Source organism: Cyprinus carpio, chromosome A14, assembly GCF_018340385.1.
Source record: "Cyprinus carpio isolate SPL01 chromosome A14, ASM1834038v1, whole genome shotgun sequence".
Classification (NCBI taxonomy): Eukaryota; Metazoa; Chordata; class Actinopteri; order Cypriniformes; family Cyprinidae; genus Cyprinus; species Cyprinus carpio.
The window spans coordinates 10,163,806-10,179,815 of NC_056585.1; the positions used below are offsets into that span (position 1 = coordinate 10,163,806).

General features: G+C 36.8%; 1 protein-coding gene across 1 annotated transcript in view; it reads right to left on the reverse strand.

Annotated features, from left to right (window-relative positions):
- LOC122147512 (short transient receptor potential channel 7-like) overlaps positions 1-16,010 on the reverse strand; it is a 29,220-nt gene that overhangs the window by 5,425 nt on the left and 7,785 nt on the right. Inside the window, exon 2 of the mRNA XM_042770530.1 lies at positions 6,454-7,216. Within this exon, the coding sequence (XP_042626464.1) occupies positions 6,454-7,216 (763 nt within the window). The remainder of the gene's footprint in view (positions 1-6,453; positions 7,217-16,010) is intronic.

The following is a 16,010-nucleotide window of genomic DNA, read 5'->3' on the forward strand; positions in this document are numbered from 1 at the left end:
AATCTAGATTAATCTAGTTAATTAAAATGGATCATTTGAATTCTGCCGAAGGCTTCAATTATGTTCAATAAGATGTACTTGTTAGTATGATAGAGCTGGCTGCACTCAAACATAGTAGTTTGACGACGATCTTATCCTGGCGCTACATTGCTTGGCCCGGCATCTTCCGCATTAGCTAAGGGATGCTTTGCGTTTAGGTGGTACTTGAAACTGGAAGAACTCCTACGGTAAACTATTTCCGCATTGCACAAGTTGCAAACAACCTTAATCCTTTTCAATCACATACTCCTTCTGCAGTGCGTATGCGTTGCATTTTTTATTTTTTTTTACGCACCCATGTTAACGGATTCCAGCGTTCACGCGGTTGTGGTCCATCAGTGCGTTCCAGGAGCAGTGCGTCTGCAGCAGTGCAGCGATCGTTTACGTACCGAGTCGATTTTTGCTGTGCTGCATGCGCTGAATTAAAATGACAGCGCATTGTTTGCGGTAAAAATTAACATGGATTGACACGGAAATGCAGTAATTTCACAATAAATGTTTACTAATTAAAGCCTACTGTTTTTCATACGCAACATGGGTTTTGGCTAGGTTTAAAACAAGAAAAAGAGCACCTTTAGATAAACGAGGCAACATGATATTGGCCTATGCACTTTTATGGAAGCAAAAAAACAAAGTTCATTAAGAACCGTGCGATTGCTTGTAATAAAGATTTAAATGCAAAAGGCACGAGAGTCGACTGTTTCTGTCAGCGGTGCTTTAATTTCAAATATTTGCGATATCCCAACAGGAAATGTAGGCTAATTGTTGTGTTTAAATGTTTTGCCACTTGCTTGAGCAGTTTATTATACAAACCTAGAAGTCAAATGCATGAATAATATGTTGTTTATATTTATTAAGTTTAAACTAATGTCTATGATTATGAAAGACTGTTACTGTTCTGTGATAAGAGTCACATTTTTTTTTATTTTTTTTTAACATGGTTTTAAATATAGAATGATGAACAAATGTTGTGTTTGTGGACTAAACAGGCGTCAGAGTCTTGTCGAGGTTTTTTTGGGAAGCTTGGTAATTTCACAGTAGGCATACACACAGGTTCGAAGACTCGTTCTCGCCCCCTACAGTGCAATTCGTCTAGGTAAACATCCGCGCTAAACTATCCCGGTGAAAGTCATCATAGCTTGCGTAGTATAGACCCAGCTCCCAACCCAACTTCGAGAATAGATTAATGGCGATATTTTTTTTATCGCCCGATAAGAGTCTCATGTTAACGCCGATAACGGCCCACAACTAATATATATATATATATATATATATATATATACACACATATATATAATTTTTTCATTAATAAAATGTATATGTGACATTTAAATATTATATACATTTTATATAAAAATAACAAGATTACTATGATAAATAATAAATTTGGGTGTACAGCAATACACAATAAAGCGCTATATAAATGCATCATTCATCATTCATTCATCAACAAATTAAACATACACACACATAATACTTATATATATTTAATATATATATATAAAAATATATTTAATTAAAACTTAAAAAAAAAATCCTGAATAGTATATTAATGATTCTTATTAATGAAAATTATACATAGCTACAGGTATGTTTTTTTATGTAATCAGATAGTTTAAAAAATGCTCTGAGTAGATGATCCATCTGAGGATGAAACTACAAAAACACTGAACCCAATGCTGGACAAAACTACATCAAACATCTTGTTTTATGCATGAATACTAGAATACATGCGGTATAAAGCGCGCTGTCAGGCGGCTCTGGAGGAGGATTGATTTGGGCCACAGACGGCTCTGATCCCTGAGGAGTCCAGCAGGATTCAGTCGTCAGGTGGATTAGACTTACACTCATTAGTGAGCAGTGTGTGCTGGGAAACAGATGATGCTCTGCTGAACGTGTGGACACTGAAACACTGGATGTGGGAATTAACATTTAAATACACACACACACACACACACACACACACACACACACACACACACACACACACACACACACACACACACACACACACACACACACACACACACACACACCAAGAGCGCCCTAGAGAGACGGACTGTAGTTAATTACACACACTCACACTCCTGTGTGAAGAACACTTTAATTTACAGTTGTGTACGCCACCATCTGAGCCCTGACAAACACACACTCACCCCTTATCCTCACACACATCCAACTCTAGTCAAGTGTCTACATTGTCTACAACTACCTACTAAGGAGCCGTTCATGTAAAACATGGAGTGCAAGAGATGCAACCTTCATTAATTCAGTTGATAAATTCATACTTTAATATGCATACAAATACAACACACACAAACAGCCATTCTGTTTTTATCTCATCTTCTTTCTGCTGGCTTCTCATTCTTCTCACATTCTCCAGGTCAGGATGTCCATATGAAGTAAAAGCCATCAGGCCAAATATCAAACTCAAGCCCAAAGAGTACACTATCTGACTGTTTCCTGCTCCATTTCTCACTGGCACACATGCTGTTATTCATTGCTCTCATACAGTGAGAGCTGATTGTATTGCCCGAAGATTCAGTGTCACTGCTGCTCTAATGTAGTTTGGGAAGATGAGGTTTCCTTGTGAAATGTTCTCACTATTTTATTAAGTATTTTTGTTATCTTTTCTTACCTAACATCAAATGACTTTATACGCATATCTGCATGAATTGTATATGTGCTCCAATAAGTGAATCACACAAAATCACACAAAACCTGTCAACATGTTTGACTTGTAAGAAAAAAAGCAGAAAGAATATTTTGGATGAAGAAAATTAATCTCATTTACATTTTTTGGATTGCAGCAGTATTTTAATATACATTTCATATTTCATCAATTAAGCACTTTTCTTCCTTCCAAATTCTCCTTAGTATAATAAAAATGGTGATATATTATTTAAATATTGTAAACTATTTTTAATAGTATATATTTGTTGTACTGAATTTAATTTTAAATGATTTTCAGTTTTTGTATTACAGTAATATGTTAAAAAAAGGTCAAACAAACAAATTAAAACATAAAGGTCTAAAATTTGTATAATGTATAAATTTGTATAATTTGTATAAATATATATATATATATTTTTTAAATAAAAAACATATAAATAAAATTTCAAACTTCTAATAATAATAACAATGTAATATAAATGTATTAAAAATCTAATAAAAACACCTAATATTTGTAATTATTAAAAAAAACTAAATAGTACTTTATAGATATTATGAAATAGTACTTTATAGATATTATATCTATAAAAGGTTTATAGATATTGTGTTTATAGATAATGAAGCCAGTCTTTTTTTTTTTTTTTTTTTTTTTTTTTTTTTTTTTTTTGTGTTTTTGTGTGGTGTGTGTGTGTGTGTGTGTGTGTGTGTGGGTCCTTGACATATCATCATGACTTTCACCCAAAGACTGTAAACATGTTTACACTAAGCCAGTATTCAATTCTTATTTAGGTGCATTAGAGATGATGGCCAGAGTTGACATACCTTATAAAAAAAAAAAAAAAAAAAAAAAAAACCTTTGCTAATTTTGAGTTTGCTATTCACTAGAAGCAATGCTTGATGTGAACCATGCCTCCAACAAAACATCTCAAAACAACACACAACACATGTAATGAAAAACACACATAGTGCCTCCGGTCCTGGACATCTTGCTGTCTTCAACAGAAAAATTAATTTTAAGGTTTATCAGCACACTATTGTAATGAGAGTCGACATTCATCTGTAGAACCTAAAGCCATCTGACCACCAACTGACTCAACAGAAGCAGGAAAACAATCCAAAACACAGGACTAAATCAACAACAGAACAGAACAGAACAACAGGGGTCATATGATGCTTTTTCATGTTATCCTTTTTCTTAAGTGTGTAATGTAGCTGTTTGTGTATGTATAAGATCTGCAGAGTTACAAACCTCAAAGTCTCCCACAAATGTTTTTTTTTTTTTCTATCTAAAAGAGAAGGCTGATCCAGACTGGCCGAAAACACTTTGATCCGCACATACCTGCATCACTATGTGGAAATATTTGCATAATGCCACCAAAATGTACATGCAAAGAAATAAGCTTTTGAAAGAAGATCCGTTCTGCTCAAGTTGTTCTTCAAGTTGATCGATTGACTTGGTCATCTGCATTTTCAGAATCTGACATGGGCTTCAACTGATACAGTAAAAGTGACGACATTATTAACTGTCTTTATAATTGCTTTGGAAGCTGAAGCTTGCATTTATGGTAAGGGGCATTACAATTCCAACACATGCTTGAAATGTTTGGCCAATCACAACTCACAGGGTCAGCAGGCCAATCAGAGCTCACTGTGCTTTTTGGAAGGAGGGGCTTTGTATAAATAGATGCGTTTTAGAAATACTAGGCATAGAGGAGCTACAATAATGTGAAGTATGTGAAACGTAATGTGTTTTTTGAACACTGAAGCAAACATATTCTATTACACCCAATACACAAAATAATGACCTTTGAAAATAGCATCATACGACCCCTTTAATGGAAGAAAACAGACTCTCTGGAGTGAAGCAGTCAGAGTCCTGACCTCAAACTCGCCAAGAAGCTGTGATATCACCTTAAGAGATCAATTCACACCAGATATATCAAGAAAACTGCTAAAATGAAACCACTTTGGTGCTAAATTCCTCATGACCATGTGCAGGTCTGATGCACAATTACAGGAAACCTTGTGTGGAGGCTATACTGTAGCTTCCAGAAGTAAGACAGAATCACTTACAGCAATTATAAATAAGAAAAACTTTCAGAATTTTTGCAAAAATGTTGTAAAAATTTCTGAAAACAAAAAATATTACAATATTTAAACATCTATCTTAAATCAAGATACATTTACTAAAAAAAAAAAAAAAAATCTTCCAGTGGAGTTTTCCTTTTGAATTAAGTTTTCTAATTAAATAAATTAGAAATAAATTGAATAAAACTCATACTCAAACTCATACAAAAAAAAAAAAATATATATATAATATATATATATATATATATTTTTTTTATTTTTTTTTTTTTTTTTTTTTCAGAAAACAAAAATCTTATGCCCTTTGATTCTCAAGTGAATCCATCTTAATTTTCTCTAATAATATTTATACATCTGAGACAAAACAAGACAAAAATACTAATTAAGATTTTATTTATTTATTTTATTTATTTATTTATTTTTTTGCAGTGAGCCTGATTTTTAGTATTTTATTGTAAAATGTAATTATATTAGCACCCATTTTTCATATAAATTAAATATACACTTAAATATCAACTATTTGATAACTGCTTCTATCATTACAAAATGTAAAATATATCATCATCCCGGTCTAATCTGCTAAATGAGACTGTAAGTCATGAAGATATTAAAGGTGCCATAGAATGCATTGATACAATATTTTAAATTATTTTCTGATGTCCCCAGAGTGTGTATGTGAAGTTTCATCTCAAAATTCCCCTAATGATAATTTTTTATAGCTTGTTGAATTTGCCACTTTTAGGGTATGAGCCAAAGTGCGCTATTTTTTGTGTTTGTCCTCTTTAAATGAAAGTGAACTGGTGCTCCCGCCTCCCTTCTCAGAAGAGTGCAGAGCTTCAAGAGCTCATGCTCGCGGGCATAATATTACCGGTGTTACGGTTTAACTGGTGGTGACCATATTACTGATCCTCACATTGCTTCCAAATGCAATTTTTAACTACCACATTCCTATTCACAATCATTCTGTTAGCACGTGAAGGCAGCATTAGTGAAAACAGGCAGAGACAATGGTAGCTTTAGCAACATTAGCCTTACAGAGAGCCAAGAAGCTCTTTTGGAAAACAAAATATGCACGTGATGCTCACTTTGTCTGGAGTCTGGACGTTTGCTTTCAAAACGTTAGTATCGATCCCTCTTTCAGAAGCAATCTTTGCAAAACTCCAGTGCTGAACTGACCCTTGTTTGTGAGGCAGTCCGGTGTAAAATGACAACACACAACACTTTTAATGGCTCTTTGGCGCTGACATTGTACCTCCAGCAGCCACAGCAAGAAAACAGTAATGGCGGACTGCTGTTTCTCACTGTGTATATGCTAATAGGGCAGAGAGCGTCACAAATGGGCGGGACTTTCCCCGACTATGACATCGTAGTAGTGAGAAATCTTGAACTGCTAGTGTGGAGAGAATGATTATGATCTAATAGGATTATAAAACAATGAGTGGGTGGGTTTTTACCATTATAGGCTGGTTGTTTTTGTTGTCTGGCCACACAACTGTGTGATTTTTGCATTCTATGGCACCTTTAAGATATTATAAATATTAACATAATTTGAAGTTTTCTGTAAAGTTGCTTTGAAACATTATGTATTGGGGGAAAAAAGTGCTATACAAATAGATTTGTACTTCAATAAATTACACATTTTTGTTTGTTTCTTACCTTAAACTCTGTCTCTATATTGGCAAGTCGTGCGAGTTCATTGCTGAGCTCTAGTGCCGTCAGTACGGGATCTTCGCTGGACAGTGACAGGTAGGCGGCGCTAGCGAGCCCTTTGTACGCATTCATGCGTGATCTGGAGTGACTGAACGAGTCGCGTTTCTGTTTCTCCGTGCACTCGTAGCACTTGCAGAAGTAGTCATGCGGCCGCTCGATCCTGGCGCCCTTTATCAGCAGGATGTGTACGATCTCGTACTCCTGACAGTGCGCGGCCAGAATCACTGGCGTCACATCATGCGAAAAACGCGTCCCATCCTCATCATAGGCGTAGAAGTCGTCATCCCTCAGTTCCTGCTCCAGTGGGCTCAAAGTCAGTCTCAAACCGCCCGCAAACGCCGGATGAGCCAAAATGGCCTCCACGATTCGCACGTAACCTTTGCTGATTGCCAGAAGAAGTGCATCTCCAATGCGTGCCATCCCATCCTTCTTCAGCAAAAGCTCTGTGACCTCCAGGTGCTCGTTGCCGACTGCTAACTGCAGCGCGTTTTGCCCCATGTAGTCCACGCAGTTGAAGTTAAGCGTTTTGGACTCTTCCAGCATCTTACGGACAACGGGAATGTTGCCGTACTCTGCTGCGTCAAGGAAACGTTCCTCCTCCGCCGTGAGGCTGGTGCCACGTTCGTTGAACATGTAGGCGGGGCCTCGGATGGCCTGCCGACGGCCCTTCTCTCGCAAGGTGGTGTGCCTGCGATGCATGACCTCTGACCTGAGAGGAACACAAAAAATCAGTCATGAAATGGTTTCGCAATCGATATTAGTTATTAAAAAAAAAAAAACATAATTCAATATAACATGCACAATAGGAAGATAAGTAAATATAGCCAGTTTTTCTTTGTTGTGCTTACATGCACAATAGGAAGATAAGTAAATATAGCCAGTTTTTCTTTGTTGTGCTTTTTATGTGTTCTTAACGAAAACAATATATATGTATATATATATATATATATATATATATATATACTTAATAAAATTATGTTCATTGAAATAAAACTATTTTATTTCGGTTCATTACTGAGGTAAAAATTTAAACTTTTCATTTAGTTCAAGTTGAAGTACTAAAAATATATTAAGATACTAAAATAATACTGATTTTAACAACATATGGAAAATGTTACAAAGTAGCTGTAAAAGGTTGCTGCTAAATAGCTTAAACGAATGTGCTTAATTCAACTAGTCTAATCTGTTCTGCTCACTGCCCAGCATGAGATTCAATCCATAACTGTCTGTCAATAGACTGATGGTCTGAAACAGCCAATCACAGCTCTCCTTTTAGAAGTTGCTAAATTGGCCTTTCACGCCACATGGGACAATCTGACCTCTGATTGGACCAATAATCAATGACATTAGAGATCAGCTCGGGGCTGCAGCGCTTTCAGTGGATCTCATACAGACAGACATGTGATGTTCAACAGTGGGAGCAAAACCTAAGAAACTGCCACAATTTCAACACACACATTTCAGTTAAGATAAGATTCTGTGTGATAGCAGTCTTATTTTCCTTCATAAAAACACAAGAGGGTTAATACATCACACTTTAAAAATGACATGATGATTGCAGCATGCAAATGCTATAGGTATTTGTTTGTAAAATCATATCAATTTTAGCCCACTTGCAGTTTTGTCTAAAATTGCACACATATGCCTCAAGAGAAAATCCATTTATTCAGTACAAACAATTTTTACACACACAAACTGCTTATACGGCATAGAAACAAAAATATGCACACACAAACACATGAAACATACATGTGCAGTGAACAGATCAATTTGTCATCTGGTTCATGCTGTGCTGCTCTGAACATTCAAATTCCAAAAAACTCTAAACTATCAATAAACTTAAACATTCAACAAATCACAAAACCACAACCTGCTATAAAACAAAAACACTCTTATCTTCTACACACACACAACTCCGGAGAGGGAATCCAAAACAAAATTTCCAGACAAAACAAACCAATGCATAATTTTTTTTTAAATTATTTTTTTATGAATTATTTATGTAGTCAATAATCAACCAAAACTATGGCGGTTGTTCATATTTATATTTATGATATGATCAAACCTCTAACACTAAGTATGAGAGTCCAGTGTGTGTTGAGGAGAGTGTGCTGGTGCTTCGCTAAGTGATCAGACTCACCATTTTCACCTGCTGGAGCAGAAAACAGGTGAAGAAATCCTCACCTACAGATATATCTACAGACCAGAAGATCACAGAGTCGCAAGGATGCAAGACTACTGAACACCAGACAGAAAGACATAAAACATCTAGCAACCACCCTAGCAAAAACTTAAGAATGCCCCAGCAACACCCTAGCAACCACCCGAACACCCTAGCAACCACTTAAGAATGCCCCAGCAACACCCTAGCAACCACCCAGAACACTCTAGTAATCACTTAGGAATTCCCTATAAAGTCCCAGCATCCACTCTGGACATGCTAACAACTACCTGAGAATGCCCTAGCAACAACCTAGCAACCACCTAAGAGTGTCCCAGCAACGCCCTAGTATCCACCCTGAACATCCTGGCAATCACTTAGGAATGCCCTAGCAACATCTTGACATCCACTTTTGACACCCTAACAACTATTTGAGAATGCAACACTCTAACAACCTCCTAACCCTAATGACACATATGATCACACCGAACGTTCAGTGTGCCACGTAATCAACCCGTGTAGGTAAAATAAAGTTTACTCTATTCTTCTCCCAGTTCCCGGAAACTTACTTAAATGACTTTTTGGAGGAATCTTATATGTAATCTTATATGTGTTATAAATCCCACAGCTCAGATTCTCCACAAACTAACATGGCTGCACCCATCGCCCATTATGTCAAATAACTTGGTCATTATAAAGGTGTTTAAACTACCAAAAACATTGACTTGCTCATATCTGAGAATTGGAATATCATGTATCTCATAATATAATTAACACCTTTGTGAATATTTTAAATAAACAAGGACAAATTAAATAAAAGTGATATATCACTCATACAGGGCTATAATGGCTGCAGTGTGTCACGTGACAAACATGACGCATCGCCATGGAAATAATAATGCGATGCGTTCTAAAAAACGGTCGCCTTAAAAGGTCACGCTGGGTGTTCAGCTAGAATATTGTAAATTTACGTGTGAAAGGGTTAAGCATGTGCAAGCAACACTCTTACAACCACCTAGTGTCCCAGCATTGCCCTAGTAACAACCCTGAACATTCTAGCAATCATCTGAGAATCCCCTAGCAACACCCTGGCAACTAATTAGAAATACAGCTTTGCAACCACCCACAATTTCTTCAGAAAAAGTAAAATTGTAGAGTAGTTGTGCAGTAATGTTTAGTCTGTCAGGAGGGCCACTGGTCACCTGACACTCTGTTCATCAGAGAAGAATAAAAGGGTGACGCGATAAAGGGATAGTGGAAAGAAGATTACACAGTGCTGTAACACATCAAATGCAGAAAAGAGTGACTGAAAATGGAACCTATTCAAACAGTGCGACTTCCCTGAGGGACATGAAGGAGCGTCGCACTCAAGAGAGAGAGAGAGAGAGAGAGAGAGAGAGAGAGAGAGAGCCATGCTGAGCACAGTGTGTGTGTGTGTTTGTGTGTGTGAGGTCATTAAGAACCTCGAGATACATCTGTCTCTGACTCTCTCACATAGTTACAGGTGCACAAACTGCATGTGTTTGCATAAAGTGTTTGTCTGATTAAATGTGGCCGATATCTGTGGCACCACCTCAAGCACCGAACTGATTTGCAAAAATAACTAAAATCTTACATTTTCTGAGGAAAATCAGCTTGTGTCACTTTGTTGCTAGGGTGTTCCGGTTGGTTACTAGGTGGTGATTTACTGACTCCAGAGCCCAACTCCAAGTCTATATGATATTCTGGTCTCTAGATAGGTGTTTCTCTACAGATAAAGCACGTAATCTTTTGAGTAGATGCATTATGCCAGGGTTTCCCAAATGGGGTTTGTGACTTAATGAAAAGCTAATAAATAATTATATCAACTGTAAAATTGAAAGAAATAAATGGGGGGGGGGGGCACAATAATCTCAATATAGCTTAGTGCGATTACCAAATCAAAGGCTGAGATTTAAATAAATAACTGTATAACATAAAAATAAAATCTTGAGGATTTGAAGCATTAGCTTTTGATCATTTGCAAGTGAAGAATTTAAGACAAATATTAGAATTGTAAGTCATAATGTAAAATAAACATTATTACAACAGTAATATCTGTACAACAGTAATTTTGTTATTTTTGTTAAACTATTGTTTTATTATTTTAAGCAAAAATTTAGATGATGATGATGATGATGATGAAGATTATGGTTCATAATTCACAAGTTAAAATTTGAAAGTGTTCATAATACACAATCAAAAAAAAAAAAAACAAACAACAAAAAAACAAAAAAAACAAAAACAAACAACAAAAAAATTATTTATGCAATTTGTACTTCTATTCAGAATGTTAATTTGTAGCAGAATAAAAACTGATTTAGTCTCATGGAAGAGAAAATCATGACAAATGTCATGGTTTTAAATTATATATATATAATTTTATATATATATATATAAATATAAGTGGTTATATATATGTATAAAAATATATTGATGTAAGTGATTGCATCTTTGTTAAAACTGTCTCTGTTAAGCTATGATGTAAAGTTAAAGAAACAAAAATAAACAACAAAAAAAAAACAATAAAAATAAATCAGTATTACAACTCAGCATCACACAAGCTATGATGTAAAGTTAAGGAAAGCTAAGCAACCAACAAAAATATATGTCTTAGAAGTAATGTTAGTTGTGCATATCAGCATCGGGTAAAATAGCATTATAATCTCCTTTGGTAGAGAAAGCAGCTTACAGTACATGTGGCTACACGGGGAAATGAGTAACAGAGAAGATGCTGAATTAAACGTAAACACAGCTCTTGAGTCTTAATCAGCTTTTCTGCATATACATACTGGTCCTAATAAACATAATTTCTACCACTTGCTCCATTTCTGCAAATCACCCTGCATCCTTATGTTCATACTATCCATCCTAAAAAGTATGTGACATTAGAATAAGTGTGTCCCAAAGCATAGTATGTTGAAAAGAGTATGCCAAAAGTCCCTGGATGGTCTACTATTTCAGGTCGATTTTTGAAGTGTGGATCCATGCACACTCTAATAGCTAATAATACCCACAATCCATTGCACTTTGATGAAAGATTCAGTTGAGAACTACAAATCAGATAAAAAGCATTAAAAAACTACAAACATGTTGGATGAGCGCAACCTACAGTTAAGTAGAGAGGTTTAGATAAAAGGGTTTAAGTTACTAATAATCAAAATTTAACCTGTTAAAAAATATATATTTATTTAATGTTATCTGTGTTATATTTCATCTGCATCAGCAATGTAAACTTTTATAAACATCTGTTTGGTCGTTAAATTTTAAATGCTTCATTATGCAGAAAATATGTGCAGAGTTCTCTGCATAAAGATCTACAGCTGGCAGATCAATGAGCTACTTCCTTTCACTCCAGTACGGTATGAAGTAAAATGAAATGAAATGTGGAGGATGTTAACTGTGACAAGATGATTACAATGACAGTGTGCATGTAATTATGCGACAGAGCGGTTCATTAAAGACGCAATTGTATGACATGATAGTATGTCCAAAAGCTTGCCTACTCTTCTACTACACACTCAAAAGTGTGTACTTTTTCCTCACCAAAAAAATACATACTTTAAGGGCGTAGGATAAGTAGGCACGCAGAATCAGTTTTTGTGAATGAATGACTTGCTCTACCTGATGCTTTGGTCTTCATCAACACCCGCATGCGGCACCTGCTGGTGAGCGGCTAACAGCAGATAGAGAGCATGCATTAGTACTATTCCTGCAGGTGCAATGCTGAATTTTATGCCGAATTTGAACCACTGAATTTGTGGAAGCGAATTTGTAAAGTTAAATAAAATGGACTGAAAATTGCCTGTCAAATCTTATACATCGTATTTTTAAACAGATTGAATATTTCGGAAGTGAACTCTGGAAGGTGAATATGAATTATTGATTTTTTTATTATGAAAATGTGTGAATGTTTTGAATTCAAATATTCACAGCTTAAATAAATAACTATGCTAAATTTCAGACCCTAAAAATGCAAACCCTGAAAATACAAGGCATGAAAATGCAAGCACTGTTAATGCAATGCATTATTGTTTTCAGTTGCTTTTTGGATTCAAAGACATTTGTCATTATTTTTCTTCCATACAGTCTTTCACTCTTCTCCCAAACAGATACAAACTCACTGACCTGTTGGCTGCTTAAACAAACAAATCAATGTTTTGAAAGCATCTTTAAGAAGCCAAACCAAATGACTTAAAGTGAACATCATCAACTGGCACAGGAGGAAATATTTAGCATCCAGAACAATGACCCACATCCGTTTTAATGACTACATGATGTGCTTGAGTTTGATCTGGCAGCTTAAGATGAATATGAGTGAAGTTTAAACAAGGAATGAATTATGAGTCCATCCATATGGAGAATATGTGGGACTGATGACACACACTCTCACAGAGAAGGAATAATATGCAAACTTTGTCTATCCTTTCATCCTACTTTACTGTAGATCACCTCTCATCTCTCTCTTGTACCAGCATCGGCATAGAAATTGATTTTTTTGCTCCTCATCAGCACAAAGAATGAAAGGAGCAGCTAGAATCACAATGAGAGAGGAAGACTACAAGCCAGAGGAGTGAGACAGATGAAACAGAGCGGAAAGACCGAGATAAAAGAAGTGACGACCCTCTTTACAAACGCTTTGAAATGATGGAGCTTCTGTTGGTATTTTAAACCGGGAGAAAAATGAGGAACAGGAAGCTATGGCCAGGAATTGACTAATTTCATTCCAGACATGATGAAAACATCTATCAAGCACCCAAACCACCCTAACAACTAAATAGCAAAAGCACATAACAAAATTATTGAAAATTAAACTAAATTTAAAATGAAAACTGAAAATATAAAAATGTAAAAAATATTATAAAAATATAAAATATAAACTACAATAATATACTGTATAAGCAAAACTAAAATACACTGGAAGTGACCAGCTCCTATTTACTATACATCACAAATATATAAAGTCACATATTAAAATTATACATAACAACGGCATGCATGACAGGCATATGTGCAAAGGTACCATTGATATGGAGGCATATATTGAAATTGTACAGAGACATACAGTATATTGCCATCAAGATGATGTCTTTCATGAGAAGTCCATGGTTATTAGATCAAAACAATGACAGCTCTCATTCTGCATGTGCTACAACAGTGTGGTTTTGTGGACACTGTTGTGTGAAGTTGTGGACACTGCTTGTGTGATTGTGCTAGACTGACCTGTCTACAGTCCAAATCTGTCTACTATTGAAAGTGTTTAACCAGTCATGAAAAGGAGAATCAGACAACGCCAATCACAGACTGCTGAGCAGCTGAAGTCTTGTATCAATCGAGATTGGATGAAAATTTTGCTTGCAAAACTTTAACAATTAGTATCCTCAATTCCCAAACAATTAAACACTGTAATTAAAAGGAAAGATAATGTGGCAGTGGTAAACATGCCTCTGTCCTAACTTTTTTGGAGTGTGTTGCAGCCATCAAAATCAAAATGTGTTTATATTTACAAAATAACATTAAAAACATTGGATTTTTTTTCTTTGTACTTTAGTCAATTAAATAAAGGTTAAAGAGAATGAACAAATAACATATTCTTGATTTTATGGCATTTCACAAAACCTCCCAACTTTTCTGGAATTGGGTTTGTAATTATTACTGTCAGACTTTCAAAAACCTTCATCTCTTGAATTAAGATTATAATATTTTAATTTTAGTACAACCACCACAAAATCAGACATAAATTAAAAACAAAAAAATAAAATTACTATTTCTTTTACTTATAAAACAAAAATAGAATAATTCAAAGTAAACACCAAAAAAAAAATTAAAATACATACCAAAACACAAAATAAAAAACCATAAAACAAAGTAAGTGTCACGGAGTCACAGACTACACACTCTCGCCACGCCTACTCGTTCACAATCACCAGAATTCTGAGCACCTGTCCATCATCACCAGGCTCTCATATAAGGACTATCACTTCCCCTCACTCCTCGTCTGATCTAGCATTGACCCACATGTACTTACCTGAACCCTCGCTTCCATTGTTGTTCCCCTGGATACCCGTTGTTCCTTCCTCGTCAGTTCCTCTGTGCCGCCTTGCGATTCTGTCATCTACTTCCATCACAACCAGAGCTAAGTTCCAACCTTCTTCGTGTCAAGACTATTCCTGTTGCTTCATCTGTGTCTGAAACTCTGTCACAATAAATACTGCTACACGTTCACCTACCTCTGTGTTCCCCGTCTTGTGTCTGACAGAAGATCAGACCTTATGCAGAGCTCTCCGGACACAGGCGGGGACCGCACCGCGGATCCCTTTGCTGCACTGGTTCACGCTGTACGGTCCTTCCTACCACAACCCACGACGAGCCTAACCCATGTTTCTCCCGAGATCATCACGGCCGTACAGCAAGCACTCCAGGAGCCACCTGCAACAATGACTACTTCGTCAGCTGCCTCTGCCAGTCCCGTGGCCCGACCAGTGACATACAGCGGCGCGGCGGAGGATTGCAGCGGGTTTTTGCTTCAGTGCTCGCTCTACATCGAGGCCAACCCTCACCTGTTCCAGAATGAACGCGGTCGCGTTGCATTCGTCATCTCTCGCTTCTCTCTGGACGAGCACTACAATGGGCTCAACCCCTCTGGGAAACAAATGCTCTGGTAACGATTACACTATCCACCTTCTTTGCTCACATGAAAGATGTCTTTGGTCAGTATACCGCTGAACTGTCCGTCCATGATCAGTTATATCATATTCATCAAGGAGAGGAGTCCGTCAGCATGTATGCTCTCCGATTTCGCACTCTGGCTTCAACGAATGGTTGGAACGAAACTGCTTTGATAACTGCTTTTCGTCATGGTCTGCGGAGGGAAGGTTCAGCAGCTAATAGTCGTCTACGAAGACACCATGGGACTTGAGAATCTTATTCAGAGACTATATCAGAGTGTCACAACGTTTATACGCCTCCACATGAATACTCCCGCTGTCAATCCTCTGCCTGCTTCAACATCTGTCGCCGCCCCAGCACCTGAACCAATGCAGGTTGATTCAAACCATCTGACCAACACGGAGCGTCTTCAACGGATGAATAATCGCCTGTGTCTTTATTGTGGGGGAGACGGACATGTGATTTCCAACTGCCCGGTCCGACCTCCACACCCAGCGGTGAGTACACTCCATTTCCACCTCAAAACCTCTCAACTCATTAAGACTCTGGTCCATGTCGGTAATTCTCATTCCCTGTTTTTCGGCGCAAGCCCTCATCGACTCTGGGTCGGCTGGAACTTCATTAGCACCCAAATCCTCCAAGAATTAAATGTTCG